Here is a 14898-nt window from a genome sequence, read left to right as displayed (position 1 = left end):
CTATTGTTCTTCAATGTGGTAGATTACACAAGTGGATGATAATGGTTCCTCTGTTGCATGAATCTAATCACCCTATGATCAAAATAGTGTAAACATTGGAAGTCCCAAAACAGTACACTGCAAGTTCATGAAACTCTGTCAATAAAACTCTCCCTACTGAGACTATGATTAAACCAATATCCAATCAATAGCTTATCACTGTTGTATCAACATGTTGGGACAATAGTTTTAGTTTGTGTCTATTTTAGTAAACCGAAGGCTCAATTATCAGAGTAATATCTAGTTTGGAATAATACAATGTATATGGTACAATTGATAATAAATACAAGAATCTTGTAATACAGCTGTTCCACTCTTTGTTTCTTGTTGCCCTTTTTTATCAACTGAAACACAGTTATGTATTTTTCATTGATTCAACTATTGGTATGACAAAGATCATAATTATTACCTAAAATCATCGTATCAATGAATCTACATAGATCATTCACGGCATAATATTCACGTGGCTACTAATCGAACCAACAATTCGCAGTCAAAACATACAAACATATTCGTAAATATTTCTTGATTGTATAAATTATTTCAAGCGAATTCATTCCGATAGTTTTGTTTCAAATATCTATAACTGAAATCCTAATTCTTGCAAACCAGAGCCGTTGTTTCTTCCACGACATTGCCTCTTTTGGTGGTGCGTCTTGGATGGTGCTGTAAAAGAGGGCGTGGTTTATAATGATGGAAATATCATATGGGTTTATATAACCAATGTAGGATATTTTCAGAAGTCAAAATTTCTGTATACAGTCAGTTTTAAAATTGAAATGTGAATTTAAACAAGTGATGAATACATCAGAATAGCTTCTTTGTTTTTTGTTGGGGTTGCATAAATGGTGAAGGAGGTGGACATAGTGAATGTCAAATGTTGCATTTGTTGAGAACTATCTAGAAACAGTTAAATTATGCTACGGTTTGCATCGATCACAATGTACCTGTGAATATTAGTATTTCATCTGTAGCCCATTGAACCCTGTGATAGCATACGCTCCTGAGACATAAGTGATGGAAGCAATCGTAGATTCTACATAGCATATATTCCTGACTATTCTTTGCTTAGTGGCCCACTGTACTGTTTATTTATGTATTTATCAAAGTACAACTGATGTAGAACTGGTCAACTGACTTGGCTATCTGACTCGCCATTTCAAATCCAGATAGCCATGTCTCAGGGCTAATGTAGCATTGACTGGTTATTTTTTGTTTTTCTTTATCTAGTATTAAAACTTTCAATGATCTTTATATACATAAAGTTACTGAATAAAAGTGAAATCGAGTGTGACCATGAAATTTTGTATAATAGTAAAAATGGTGTTGGTAAAAAAATATTGACTGGGCGTTTTAGGAACTGCCTGGCTGTTATTACTTATTCATGAGTAATTGATACATAAATGAATATAATTAGCATAATTACAAGATGAGATTCCTCACCTTGTCTACCACTAGAGGGCACTGGAAAAGCTTACCAATCTAAGTCTAGGTCATGGGAGTCAATTTAACCTGACAAAGTTTGTGGAAACTAGTAAGTTTATGATGACATACAGAAACAAACTCCAGACGTTAGCTTCCTATAGAAGTACGATGTCCTCCCTCAGACAGTCCCGTGTCCTAACTGAAGTAGAATGGATTTGTGTCAACACATAGAAAGGTTATGGTGTAGATGTTGTTTGATCCCACCTGAACCCATCCTGACCCATTCCTGGAAATATACGTTGTGACATAAAAAACTTTGCTTATGTTTGTTTAATACACTTTTTTTTTATTTTACGTAAACAACGGACAAAGAATCATACCTATCAACTGAAACAACAGAACACGATCACAAGAAAACACATCCACATAGCATGGACGAAGTCAGGAGGGTTTCAGGAAACCTCTTGGAGGTGTCCAAAGTCAGGAGGGTTTCAGGAAACCTCTCAGAGATGTCCAAAGTTAGAATGGTTTCAGGAAACCTCTCAGAGGTGTCCAAAGTCAGGAGGGTTTCAGGAAACCCAAGTCAGAATGGTTTCAGGAAACCTCTCAGAGATGTCCAAAGTCAGAATGGTTTCAGGAAAACTCTCGATGTGTCCAAAGCCAGGAGGGTTTCAGGAAACCAAAGTCAGAACGGTTTCAGGAAACCTCTCAGAGATGTCCAAAGCCACGATGTGTTTGCTTCTAGAAAGGCCTCAAATTACTCTGAATCCAACCTTAGGATTGTCCATGCCATCTAGATGAGACTATTGTTATGACAAGTACATTGTAAAATGATACATTGTACCACAATATCAATGTATATTTATGTCATCACCTTTTATCAAATCAGACACCAACAACATTTTGTACTAACACGTAAAGTCTAGTTTGACCATATAAAAAATTTGTTTACATACTGTACTATCACAAATAATACTATTTGTAAGCACTGACTCGAGTATTTACATCTGAAAATCTCACAAACGTACCTTGTAATCAAGTTTTCACAATTATAACAATCATTATGATACTTCAAAGTGTTAGTTCCGGTATGAACCCTGTTTCTGTAAGAGTTGAAGCAGAACGTGTCTGATACTAGTATTGCTAGCATAGCAACTGTCTCTATGACTATTGTTATGATTTGTGTTCCATGGTTTTCAATCCTGTCAGTTTACATAGCAACTGTTTCCATGGTAAGTAAATCCTTTGACGAGTCACATTTCATGACAACAACTGTGGTGATTCATTATTTATGGTATATGTAGGACATCAATTACATAGTAACTGTCTCCATGGTGATAATTATGGTTCATTATGCAAGGCTTGAAAGAAATCAGTTCCATAGCAACTGTCTCCATGGCAACAAGTTCGATTCAATCCCCAAGGTTCCAAGGATATTGCCTCCATAGTGATTTGTGATGATTTGTTTTCAATGTTTCTAGGAAATCAACTAAACAGAACGTATACCCATGGCAATTTCTGCAAATAATCCATACTCCATGATTTCTAAAAATCAGCATCATAGCAACTGTTCCCATGGCAACAAGTATCATAATAATTCATGTGCAATGATTTCCAAGACACATGTATCAGCTTCATAGCAACTATCTCCATGGCAACTACTATGATTTGTGTGCAATTGCCAAGATATCAGCTTCACAGCAAATATGCCCATATGACAACAGTGATGATTCAAGTTCCATGTTTTCTAGGAAACCAGTTTCACAGCAACTATCTCCATGGCAACTACTGTGATGATTCATGTTCCATAGTTTCTAGGATATGAGAGACCTCTCGTCTCTGTGATGCAGTCATATGTTGTGTGATATGAACAATAGAGTCCATGGCTACTTCTGGGTTCTCCTGTACCAAACTATTCAAAAAAGAAAAATCATGTTACACAGTTGCTCATAACCACAAATGAACATCAAAACATCATCAACAATCTCTCTCTCTCTCTTGCTTTCTTTCTCCCTCCCGCCCTCCCCCTTGAATCTCAGTTCTCTGATCTACAGTCTTGATAACTATTTATCTCTAAAAACTAATATTTTCTTCATGGACCTATTCAATGCTGAAGGAAGAGTTAAAAAATAATAAGTTTGACAATTTTAGTTTACACAACTACGTGAATCTGACACAATTTGTATCCATAACTAAAACCATAACACTAGATGAGTTTGTTTGATATCTCTACTCTTTTACATCATAGTAGACAGATCAAAATATCACATTCAAAATTAGCTCTATATATCTTAACTGTTCTATTGATTCTTGGAACCATGAACAACATTTTCTCAATAGAAAACCTGCATTGAGTGATGTACAACCCACTAAAAAATACCAGTGTGTTTACTAAAATGAAGTGCGCCAAGGAAAGACTTCACACCAAGACATAATTAGGTACAAACAATACAACTGATACAATAACAACAGTTGGTGCCTTTGATGTAGTAAAAGAGAGTCAAGAGATCTGTGGCTATGTGGAGTTTATACTTTGGTAAGTTACCAACACTAATTACATTGTATGTCTTTGCATGAAACTTGTCTCATTCTCTTTACCACAAGCAAGCACAAGCACCGGTATTTTTTTGTGGGTTGTATGTATAATGTAAACTTACTTCCTAATCTGCTGTATAGCTCTATCTCTCTTCACACATTTCAAGTTGTCCAAGATTATACTTCGTCCATTTTCTGCTGCTTCTTTATCTTGTTCTTGCAGCCAGTCAACAACGGCCTCATTGTTGTCCCATAAATAACCCTGTATGCAAATGAGAAAGGTCACCTGTTATGACATATCTATACCAAACAAGTTATCTATCCAAAATCCTAATATGCAAATATTAGGCACAGTATTTAACCAATCAGAAATGATAATGCAACTAACCATAAACCTATTCATGAGTTACAACTTTTCAGTGTGAAACAGTTCATGAATATTCAGTGTTCAACCACTGAATACATTATTTCTGGTAACTCCCATGATGCAATAGCCCGCAGTAAAGATACCCTATAAATGCACAAGATCAACTTGATGTTTCTCTGAAATCATAAGTGATTGTAGGTGATGTAAAATCATGATATGACTCTCCAGAACCCAGTTTACGAAACTGTCCCTATTTTCAGAAGTGTTTTCCCCCTTTAAAATAATAAAACTTACCTTCACTGCACCGACAGATTCATTAAACCATCTTCTCAACATTGAGTTTATTTCACCCTGACTTAATTCACTGTAAAAGAATTAAAAAAAAAATAAAATTAAAACATGGCCACAAAACACTTTCAATAGGGAACTTGCAATCCAACCTGAGCATGCTCAGATGCGAAGGACTATGGGATTATCTGTGGTTATCGCAATACCTTATCTGGAGCTACCTATAAAATAAACGGGAGCAGAGAACGCTGCAAGCATGACTGCAAATATCCCAAGTGTGTCACACTTACACTCGCATGTCATGGGGTTCTGTTATAGTATAATGATCTGATTAGTGTCATATTACCTGTTGGCAGCCATGATCTTTGCCTTCACTTTATCTTCAAGTAGCAATCTACGTAATCTCCAATAAAAGAACTTTCTAGATGTTTTCCATTGTAGAACATCCTGGATAGGAAGGGAGAATTTATATAGATTACTCACAATTTATTTGCTTTTGGGCTATCAATATAAGATTAATAAAATTTTATAGTACAGTATTGAATTGTATTGCATTGTTATTTATATTGTCTTGTATTATACTGTATCAGATTACACTGTATTGTATTATTATATTGTCTTGTATTGTACTGTATTGCACTGTTATTTATATTGTCTTGTATTGTACTATATCATATTACACTGTATTGTATTATTATATTGTCTTGTATTGTATTGTACTGTATTGCATTGTTATTTATATTGTCTTGTATTGAACTGTATTGCATTGTTATTTATATTGTCTTGTATTGCACTGTATCATATTACACTGCATTGTATTGTATTACATTTTACTGTATTACATTGCATTGTATTACATTGTGCTGTATTACACTGTATTGTATTGTGAATGTGAAGGACTTCTTTGGTACCAATACATTCAAGACAACGACCATCTACTCACTGTGATAACTCCCTTCTCTTGCATCCTACCAGCTGTATCATGCAAATCAGCAAATGTTACTGACACTGTGTGGTAGATTGGTAGCAACTGCTCTTCCCTCTCTTTCAACAGCAACTCAAGTTCTGAAATATACAAATATAATTTAAGTAAACTGAGCTCAAAGCCCAACAACTGTACTATACTCCATAGCCAGTTATCAGAAAAACAAAGGATAAAACAGTTTGGCCACTAGGAGTGCTATTTGGAAACAGCTTTCAAATCAGAAGTGAGGGCCGTGCTATTTGTGGTATAGATTTCTTTGAAGCTAAATGTATCATAGGTATTCCAATCTGTCCAAAACTTCTACTAACTTTATATTACAAAATGTTTACAAACTCAATGAGCTATTTAGACACATATTGTTCACTCCCCTTCATGTGATTTTATACTATAACTCACTTTTCCTTATGTGTGTACACACATTTTTTTAAATGACTGCAAAATCGGTAACTACAATATGGCCACTTTAAAGGTCGGTTCTGGCTAGATTTGTACAAACTATGACCAGAACCCTGTACTGACTAGATCTGGATTTGATTAAAGGGACACAGGCTGAATAAATATATTTTGCATGGTCAGGTCATTATAAACATACCAGTCTTCTTGTCAGCACTCAAGTCCACCTGTGCTAACTGCTCCATAAGTTTACCATATTTCTCATCTAGTCTTGCCATAGTTTTAACTAAATCTTTCTTCCTGTATTTAATCTCTACTGTGCCTTCAGCTTCCAAAACACCTCCCCTGTAAATATTAAAAAGAATAAATGTGAACCATTTCTCACTCCACCAGCTTCTTTCTTAGATGTATGTTTTGAATATTAGTATAGTATAGTATAGTCTTTCTTTATTCCAATAACGGAACATACCTCCGTTTATCCCCGGAGGAGGGTTACATAAATACATAAGAACGAATAAAGGAGGTCACATGAGCCAAAAGCACAAAACAGCTGAGAAATAAATATAATTTATATAAAAGACTACAATGCAAACAAAAAGGAGATCAAATACTGTCCCTGATCCTGAAACAATCTATTATGAATTTTGCAGTCGTCACTACAATAGTTTTATCTATACTTGACATAATTACAATGAACTTAGTCTCGTCATCCTTATCCATAAAATCAGAGTAAATAGTGGATATCGTTTGAAAGAAACTCTGTCTTTGTTGACTGTACCTATTATATCATATTTCATCCCCTCCAGTCTTTACCCCCTCCTCATTCAATTATCTCCTCATTTTTATAAAATCTGATTCTAAGAGCATCAATAGAAAACTTTTGATATTAGAACCAACTCTATCACCCCCCCCCCCCCCCCCCATATATATATGTTCTATTAATGATAGGGTCAATCACAGCACCAAGGATCACTTCTAATCCTCTGAGACTCCCTCCTCCCTAAATACTACAATTATTAATACACTGACAACCTATGAACCCCCATCTACACAACCCCCTCCCCCACCCTGCCTCCTTTTATCCCCTCAATTCCGACATACCTTGATTCTTGATCTGCATACATTTCCATTCTCATATCATTAATAGTTGGGTCAATAACAACCCATGAACCCAAAACCCATCTACTCCCCTTCCCCCACCCTCCCATTATCCCTTCTATTCCAACATATAACCCACACATGTAACCCACCCCCTTCCTTCATTCTGACATACCTTGATTCATGATCTGCATACATTTCCATTCTCATATTATTAATAGTTGGGTCAATGACAACCCATGAACCACCTCTTAGTTCAGCATTAGGAGGTATATAGATAAGTACAGGTTGTTTGTATTCACATAAACCATCCACAATATAAGCACCGTACTTTAACACCTGTTCATACATATCTGTCAAATAAACAAATATCGTAATATACAATTTGCTCTATTCAGGGGTACAGAATGGATAGTTAGACCACACTGCTACCTGTATACTTTGTTACACAATTGCATACAGTTTCACTAGAAACAATCTGGACTGAAAGTGTGATAGATGTCACATGAAAGTCAGTTGCACAGTTTTGTAGCAACAAGCAAGACTGTACCAACTCAGTTATTGGTGATTGTTTTCATCTTATCATATACCCAATATCTCTTTCAATGTAATTCAATGGATAGTATGTGCATCAAACTCATGTAATAATTTTCCATAACACACCCTGGCACATTGTAAAGACACCTTCAATATCATCTTTAGCAGTTCTATGCGTTAATCCATCATTATACATAATTTCTTAAGTGGCACGCTTGTTGACCTCCCACTTGGTTGATTTTAGCTTAAGATAGTTATTATCATTTTCAGCCTTTTCAGGACTTTTCATGAAATTCTTAGATAAGTACAGGTAACACTAACAGTACAAATGTACAAAATGTTAATTTCAAATCACCTTTCATTCCTCCAGAGAATCCTCTCCAGTTGGCAAAGATAAACAATGGAAGTCCTTCCCTGTTGAAATCTTTGATAACCTGTGCTGTCTTGTAAGCTGAGTCGGGAAACCATACCTGACCAGCTTGGGATACCTGGATAGCTTCTGATTCCGGATTACCAGGATCAGCTGGTATCTCTGTGTCAACAGTCCTGGTTTCTACGGCAACCACTCCCAGTGGTATCCCTCCCAATCTAACAGAAGCAAGGTGCAAAATCTTTAGGTGCAGATCCAATTTGAAACTACATGTTTGTACTTCATCTCTTCTTCTCCCCCCCCACCACCCCTTTCTGTATAATGATAGCTCCTTCATACTCATAATCAAATCTACATCACAAGAGTTGCAGAGATGTAAAATATATTAGAAGTTAAAATTTTGTAAAACAAACAGAGAAGGATGTTCAATCCTTACATGTATGCAGTTACTAACAATTTTGAAAAACAGAAGAGAGAAACAAATATTTGGCTTACTTGGCACGGCCACATACAACAGTCTGTGCCCATAGTTTCATTACTTCCATAAAGGATCCTTTATCAAAGAATCCACTCTGCCATTCATATGTACCTTTACATGGGAAAGAAACAAAACAAAACAATCAAGATAAATAAATCAATAAATAATCTTTATTTTATACTGGATAGTTCTTTAAGTATATAAACACTTGTCTCCCAAGAAGTCCAGTGAGGACCATCCCTCATGGGTTCAGTGTTAGTGTAGGAGGAAACCGGAGTACCCACGGTAAACCTGCACTGTTTAGTAGAGTCAAACTGAATGACACTCTTTTTACTTTCAGCGTGGTAAACTTATTCAAACCCTGAATGGGCAAATTAGAGAATCTCTACAGGGACAAGGAGGCAATACCATGAACAGGGACAAGGAGGCAATACCATGAACAGGGACAAGGAGGCAATACCATGAACAGGGACAATGAGGCAATACCATGAACAGGGACAAGGAGGCAATACCATGAACAGGGACAAGGAGGCAATACCATGAACAGGGACAAGGAGGCAATACCATGAACAGAGACAAGGAGGCAATACCATGAACAGGGACAAGGAGGCAATACCATGAACAGGGACAAGGAGGCAATACCATGAACAGGGACAAGGAGGCAATACCATGAACAGGGACAAGGAGGCAATACCATGAACAGGGACAAGGAGGCAATACCATGAACAGGGACAAGGAGGCAATACCATGAACAGGGACAAGGAGGCACACCAAGTACATCATCTCTATGATCATCTACTTGCCACTATGCCACCTAGCAGTAAAGCCAGCAAACAGACTTTTATTTCATCATTTGATGATCGAGTTGGGGATTTATCATTTGTAATTGAACACTAAGTTAAGGAGTTGCTAATTCATTAATTTGAACACAAAGTTATGGAATTTGACTTTTATTCCATCACTTCATTACCGAGTTAGGGAGTTTGACCCACACTGCATTTGATCACCAAGTTACAGGGTTTATTGTCATTTCAACATTGAATGTTAAGCAGTCTAAAGAAGTCAATTTCTGTGTTTCTATACATACCTGGATTAGTTCTGCCTGTCAGCATATCTCTGGGATCATAGGGCTCCTTAGTTGGGTAGAAATCTACCTCCCTGTCTACGGGATCAATACAGGGTGTTGTGGGCACAGGAACTAGATCTTGACGTGACTGTGTGAATCAAAAAATAAGGCCAAAAAAGGAAAGGATTGTTTCTGGTCAGCACACACATCACTTAAATACCCTCTCATCGGACTTTTTTTAGATTTTAGGTTTGTTTGTTTGTTTGCACCACTTTAGATAAAATGTCCTAACCAGAAACAATTCTTTTTATTAGCCTAATATGATCATTTCTATTCTCGATTTCTGACTCCTTACATATTTCATACACATAGGGAAACTCTAGAAGGCAAGGCAGCAGACATGCATCCAGTAAACAACACAAGGAAAAAATCTGATATTCATTGGTCCTGTCACCAGATTAGATATCCCACAGTGTCCCTATCCTGAAGACTCTACTTAAAACTCCACTGATTAAATGTACACTAATTAAACATCAGGTAGTGAAAGATTACACTGGGATCAATGGAGAAACTTGCTGCTAGTAGGTAGTTTTAGCACAGCTTGAGACAGACTATTAAAGAGATACTGTTGGTAGAAGATTGTTGTAACACTTGCCAATGTAAATGTTTGAGTGTACTAATGGAAAATACAATACACTATCATTAAACTATAAATTTGTGGTACATGATTTGAGTTTCTTACCTTAGGAATGTATGACAACCATCTTAGAATTGTAAAGACACCTTCAAAGTCATCTTTAGCAGTTCTATGCGTTACTCCATTATTGTGCATAATTTCTATACCACCTAGCTGATTATTGGATGTATACACCTGGCGACCTAAAACCTACCAATAGAAATCAATGTCAATTAGCTGATTTGCATATTAATAGATTCTCTTTCTTTACAATACGCCTGCAAATTTTGTTGCCTGAAAGAAAATTAAACTCCCTAAGTATGTCATAGCTATAGTAATAATCTGATTTCCTGGTTGACACCACAACTTTCATGTCACATGCTACACATATATACTATAATAGTATATGTATGTGTGAGAATAAGTCAACCTTCTTGTTCTTTTTCGACTCTATAGTCTGTAGAGTGAGGTAAAATGTTTATTGCATGTACCAGGAATTAGATATTCTTATGTCAAACTTCTTTGTATATAACACAATGGGCTTGGTTGGGTTGGGCTGGGATGGGTTGGGTTGGGGCCTGGGCTGTGCTGAGATTGACTGGGTTGGGCTGAAATGTGCTGGGCTGGGCTGGACTGAGCAACTGACTAGGCCGAGATGAGCTGACTTGGGCTGAGATAGGATGGGCTGGGCTGGGCTGTGCTGTGCTGAGATATGGACCTGGCTGGGTTGACATGGGCCTGGTTTGGCTTGCTGAAATAGGCCTGGCTGGGCTGAAATGGTTGGGCTGAGCTGGACAGAGGACTAGGCTGAGATGTGCTGGGTTGAAGTGGGCTGGGTTGGGTTGAGCTGGGCTGGGTTGGGTCGGGCTGGGCTGAAATGGGCTGGGCTGGGATGGGCTGTGGACTAGGTCGAAATGAGCTGGGCTGGGCTGGGCTGGGTCAGGCTGGGCTGGGCTGGGCTGTGGACTAGGTCGAAATGAGCTGGGCTGGGCTGGGCTGGGTCAGGCTGGGCTGGGATGGGCTGTGGACTAGGTCGAAATGAGCTGGGCTGGGCTGGGCTGGGTCAGGCTGGGCTGGGCTGGGCTGTGGACTAGGTTGAAATGAGCTGGGTTGGGCTGAGATGGGTTGGACTGAGGCCATGGAATAACTGATGTTTTTGTGGATACTCCTTACCTTGTTTAAAGCATTTGCACCAGTCAGTATAATTGGTGAATTTTCTACTTGTACAATCCGCTGACCTAGACGTACAAGATATGAACCAATACCAACCACACGACATGTCACCTACAGGTTGAAATAGTTCATGTTATCATTCACTGATTGGCTGGGTGGATATCACATGACAAACATCTAGCACTGTCTAAGTGAGCTGATTGGTGGAAACACATCACATGACAAACATGTAGAACTGTCTTGGTGAACTGATTGGTGGAAACACATCACATGACAAACATCAGTACTACCTTAATTAACAAACTTTCAATTAAATATGATTGGTTATCACTGATATCACATGCTCAAAATTAAGAAACATGATAACAATAGGATCATACCAAACATCATTCTAACATAGGGGTGCTAAGGTGTGAGTAGGATCATACCAAACATCATTCTAACATAGGGGTGCTAAAATACCTAACATCATTCTAACATAGGGGTGCTAAGGTGTGAGTAGGATCATACCAAACATCATTCTAACATTGGGGTGCTAAAATACCTAACATCATTCTAACATAGGGGTGCTAAGGTGTGAATTTTGAATTACTTACCATACTTATAGTGACCACTTCTTCATATGCAAGAGATGACTCCCCTGCAATCATACCACTACCACGTAGATTCTCAACACCGAGACCGTCTTCTTTACCTACAACAGAGAGTTTACAGATCATTCAGTATTTCAAGATATCTTCAACTATGTTTTTCAGGTTGTTTAGACATACTACTATGAAAACCAAGCTACAGGTAAACTAAGATAGACTCAAACTAAAACTATTGTTGATGTACTACTGTGGAAATCAAGCTATAGGCAAACTAAGATAGACACAAACTAAAAATATTGTTGATATACTACTATGGAAATCTTTCGGTACATGACTTATAAAGAGTTTACATATTAATTATTTTTTAATCATATATATCATTAACCCCCCCCCCCCCCCCCTCCCCCACCCAAAGCTAACCAATCAGAACTGAGTTTACACAACTTGTGCAAATGACATCATCTCAAACTATCCAATCAGAGTTGAGGTTACATGTACATAATTCTTACCAATGATATCCGTGATCTTATATCTGGATTCACCTTCATCTTCAATATGAACAGCATGCACTGAGTTGGAGGCACTGAGTTTCTTGTAGTCTGCTGGTGTCAGGTATAGATATTTGAATCCCTGTATGGAAGGCAAAATTAAAGGCACAGTTCTGTCAGACTTTAAAAGCCTTTTACAGTATACTTACTTGCTGATTATTGTTATCATTTTAGGTGGTACTTTGGTATTTTAGTCAACTTTGAAATCTTGCAAAGAAACCCAACTGCACTTACATGTGATCTGCCACTTTTGGGATTTCCTGCAAGGGTACATGGGAAAATAATGCAGGAAGTGACATCATAGTTGCCCCAATCTGTGTCAAGACAATGATATCGTCATATCCAGACACTAATTGTAATTGTCAAAACACCACAGTACAATTTTTCAAAATTTGGCATATTTGTTCTGATGAACCCCTTTCTTTATGCACAGTAGATATCATCACCATTGCAATGACTGGATCATACCAAGTTGATTTGAAAAAATAGGGGTGTTCACTTACCTTTTCAAGATGTTGAGGATCTTCCCATGCTATTTTGTAGAGATGTTTGACCTCCTCAGCTAGTCCAATTCTAGCACCACTGTTTGCTGCTAGATATATTACAGGGATTTTCAGTGATCGAGCCATTTCAGATGCTCTCTGTCAAACAAAATGTTGTAATAGAATTTTTGAATAAATAATGACCTATTATGCTATGTATTGATGGAATGTAAATCACCAACTGGTATAGAGTGCCCTCTAGTGATACACTGGAGTAAAGATGGCAGTTATCCATGGATATTTCAGGTGTATACTGCCCTCTGGTGTTGCAATGAAGTGAGGATTGATTGGACATCATATGGTGATCACCTGTGATAACCAGTTTGATACAAATCATTTTCTGAATGTACAGCAAAACACTTTAAACACATTATTTTAGACATCTGCTATTGACTTACAAACACAAACTTGGTCTACACTGTTTCCCATTGTTTATATAAGTAGAAAAACACAAGAAACTTGTTTCATTTCAAGTTGTCCATAAGGTCACTTGTACTGAATAATGGGTCAATCTGTTGAAAAAGACTGAAGTACGCAGTCAAAAATTCCTGAGTTTAGCTAAAAAATTTCACACAGCACATTGAATTACCAACACAGATGAACTTTCATTTGAAGTTGTTTCATTTAATATCATAACAAGGCAAAGCCCATAAGCTTGTGCAGGGTAGATTCATTTGTGACCGGCTGCCTCACGATGATATTGTAGATAGCGCCCTCAATGTGGAGAATACGCATAGTATATAGAATGCGCATGTGTAATCATTGTGCCGCAATGCATCCTTGAGTAAAACCACCAAAAACACATCGCATAGTATATAGGACGTGCATGCTTACTAGTCATTGAGCCGCTATGTGGCCACTTTGCGGCCACTATGCGAGCTATTAATTAATATCATTTCCAAAATAGGTACCACTTTTCATCACATACCGGTATGGTATTTGAAATGTTTACCTTATACAGCAGATCCTCCTGAGGTCCAAATGATCCGATGAGAAACGTTATATCATTAGCAATAACGATTAAATCTCTACCATCAGGATATTCCGGTGTGTGTAGGGTCATCTTCCATGCTACCATTCCGATTTGATTCTCTCCCTGTAGTCGGTTCATTGGTACCAAATTGTCCTGGCTATCTAGGACCAACTCTACACAGCTCACCTGGGAAGGCAAGTACCAAATTCAACAACATTTAAGGGTCCAGTACTTAGTGTATCATAAGAACAGAGACATAACCTGAGTTGAATTGCTTCTTGTTTTGTTTTGTTGTTTGTTTGTTTGTTGTTGTTGTTGTTTTCTTTTTTTGGAGGGCAAAAAACAATTTTTGTTGTTTGGGAATGAATGAAACTATTGATAAAATAAAATACCATTTTCATATGTTAACTAGAAATAACTTACCATTTTTGAAGGTAGTTCAACTTACCATCTCAGAAGGGAGGTCAACTTACCACCTCAGAAGGTAGGTCAACTTACCATTTCTGAAAGGTATTTCAACCTACCATTTCTGATGGTAGGTAAACTTACCATCTCTGAAGGTAATCAACTTACCACCTCAGAAGGTAGGTCAACTTACCATTTCTGAAAGGTATTTCAACTTACCATTTCTGATGGTAGGTAAACTTACCATCTCTGAAGGTAATCAACTTACCATCTCAGAAGGGAGGTCAACTTACCACCTCAGAAGATAGGTCAACTTACCATTTCTGAAGGTTGGTCAACTCACCATTACAGAAGGTAGGTCAACTCACCATTACAGAAGGTAGGTCAACTTACCATTTCTGAAGGTAGGT

General features: G+C 37.5%; 1 protein-coding gene across 1 annotated transcript in view; it reads right to left on the bottom strand.

Annotated features, from left to right (window-relative positions):
- Positions 1 to 14898, bottom strand: part of LOC144452652 (acetyl-CoA carboxylase-like) — a 73373-nt gene that overhangs the window by 524 nt on the left and 57951 nt on the right. The window contains exons 40-55 of the mRNA XM_078143791.1: positions 14063 to 14269; positions 13072 to 13209; positions 12530 to 12650; positions 12027 to 12124; positions 11431 to 11541; positions 10324 to 10467; positions 9603 to 9729; positions 8533 to 8626; positions 8023 to 8255; positions 7306 to 7483; positions 6232 to 6377; positions 5598 to 5719; positions 5001 to 5101; positions 4661 to 4730; positions 4122 to 4261; positions 1 to 3376 (exon numbers count right to left, since the gene is read on the bottom strand). The exon at positions 1 to 3376 is cut by the window's left edge and continues 524 nt beyond it. Of these exons, the coding sequence (XP_077999917.1) occupies positions 3250 to 3376; positions 4122 to 4261; positions 4661 to 4730; positions 5001 to 5101; positions 5598 to 5719; positions 6232 to 6377; positions 7306 to 7483; positions 8023 to 8255; positions 8533 to 8626; positions 9603 to 9729; positions 10324 to 10467; positions 11431 to 11541; positions 12027 to 12124; positions 12530 to 12650; positions 13072 to 13209; positions 14063 to 14269 (2157 nt within the window). The 3' untranslated portion in view covers positions 1 to 3249. The remainder of the gene's footprint in view (positions 3377 to 4121; positions 4262 to 4660; positions 4731 to 5000; positions 5102 to 5597; positions 5720 to 6231; positions 6378 to 7305; positions 7484 to 8022; positions 8256 to 8532; positions 8627 to 9602; positions 9730 to 10323; positions 10468 to 11430; positions 11542 to 12026; positions 12125 to 12529; positions 12651 to 13071; positions 13210 to 14062; positions 14270 to 14898) is intronic.

This window comes from Glandiceps talaboti, chromosome 23 (genome assembly GCF_964340395.1).
Source record: "Glandiceps talaboti chromosome 23, keGlaTala1.1, whole genome shotgun sequence".
NCBI classification, from domain to species: domain Eukaryota; kingdom Metazoa; phylum Hemichordata; class Enteropneusta; family Spengelidae; genus Glandiceps; species Glandiceps talaboti.
This window is presented reverse-complemented; position numbering and strand designations above follow the sequence as displayed.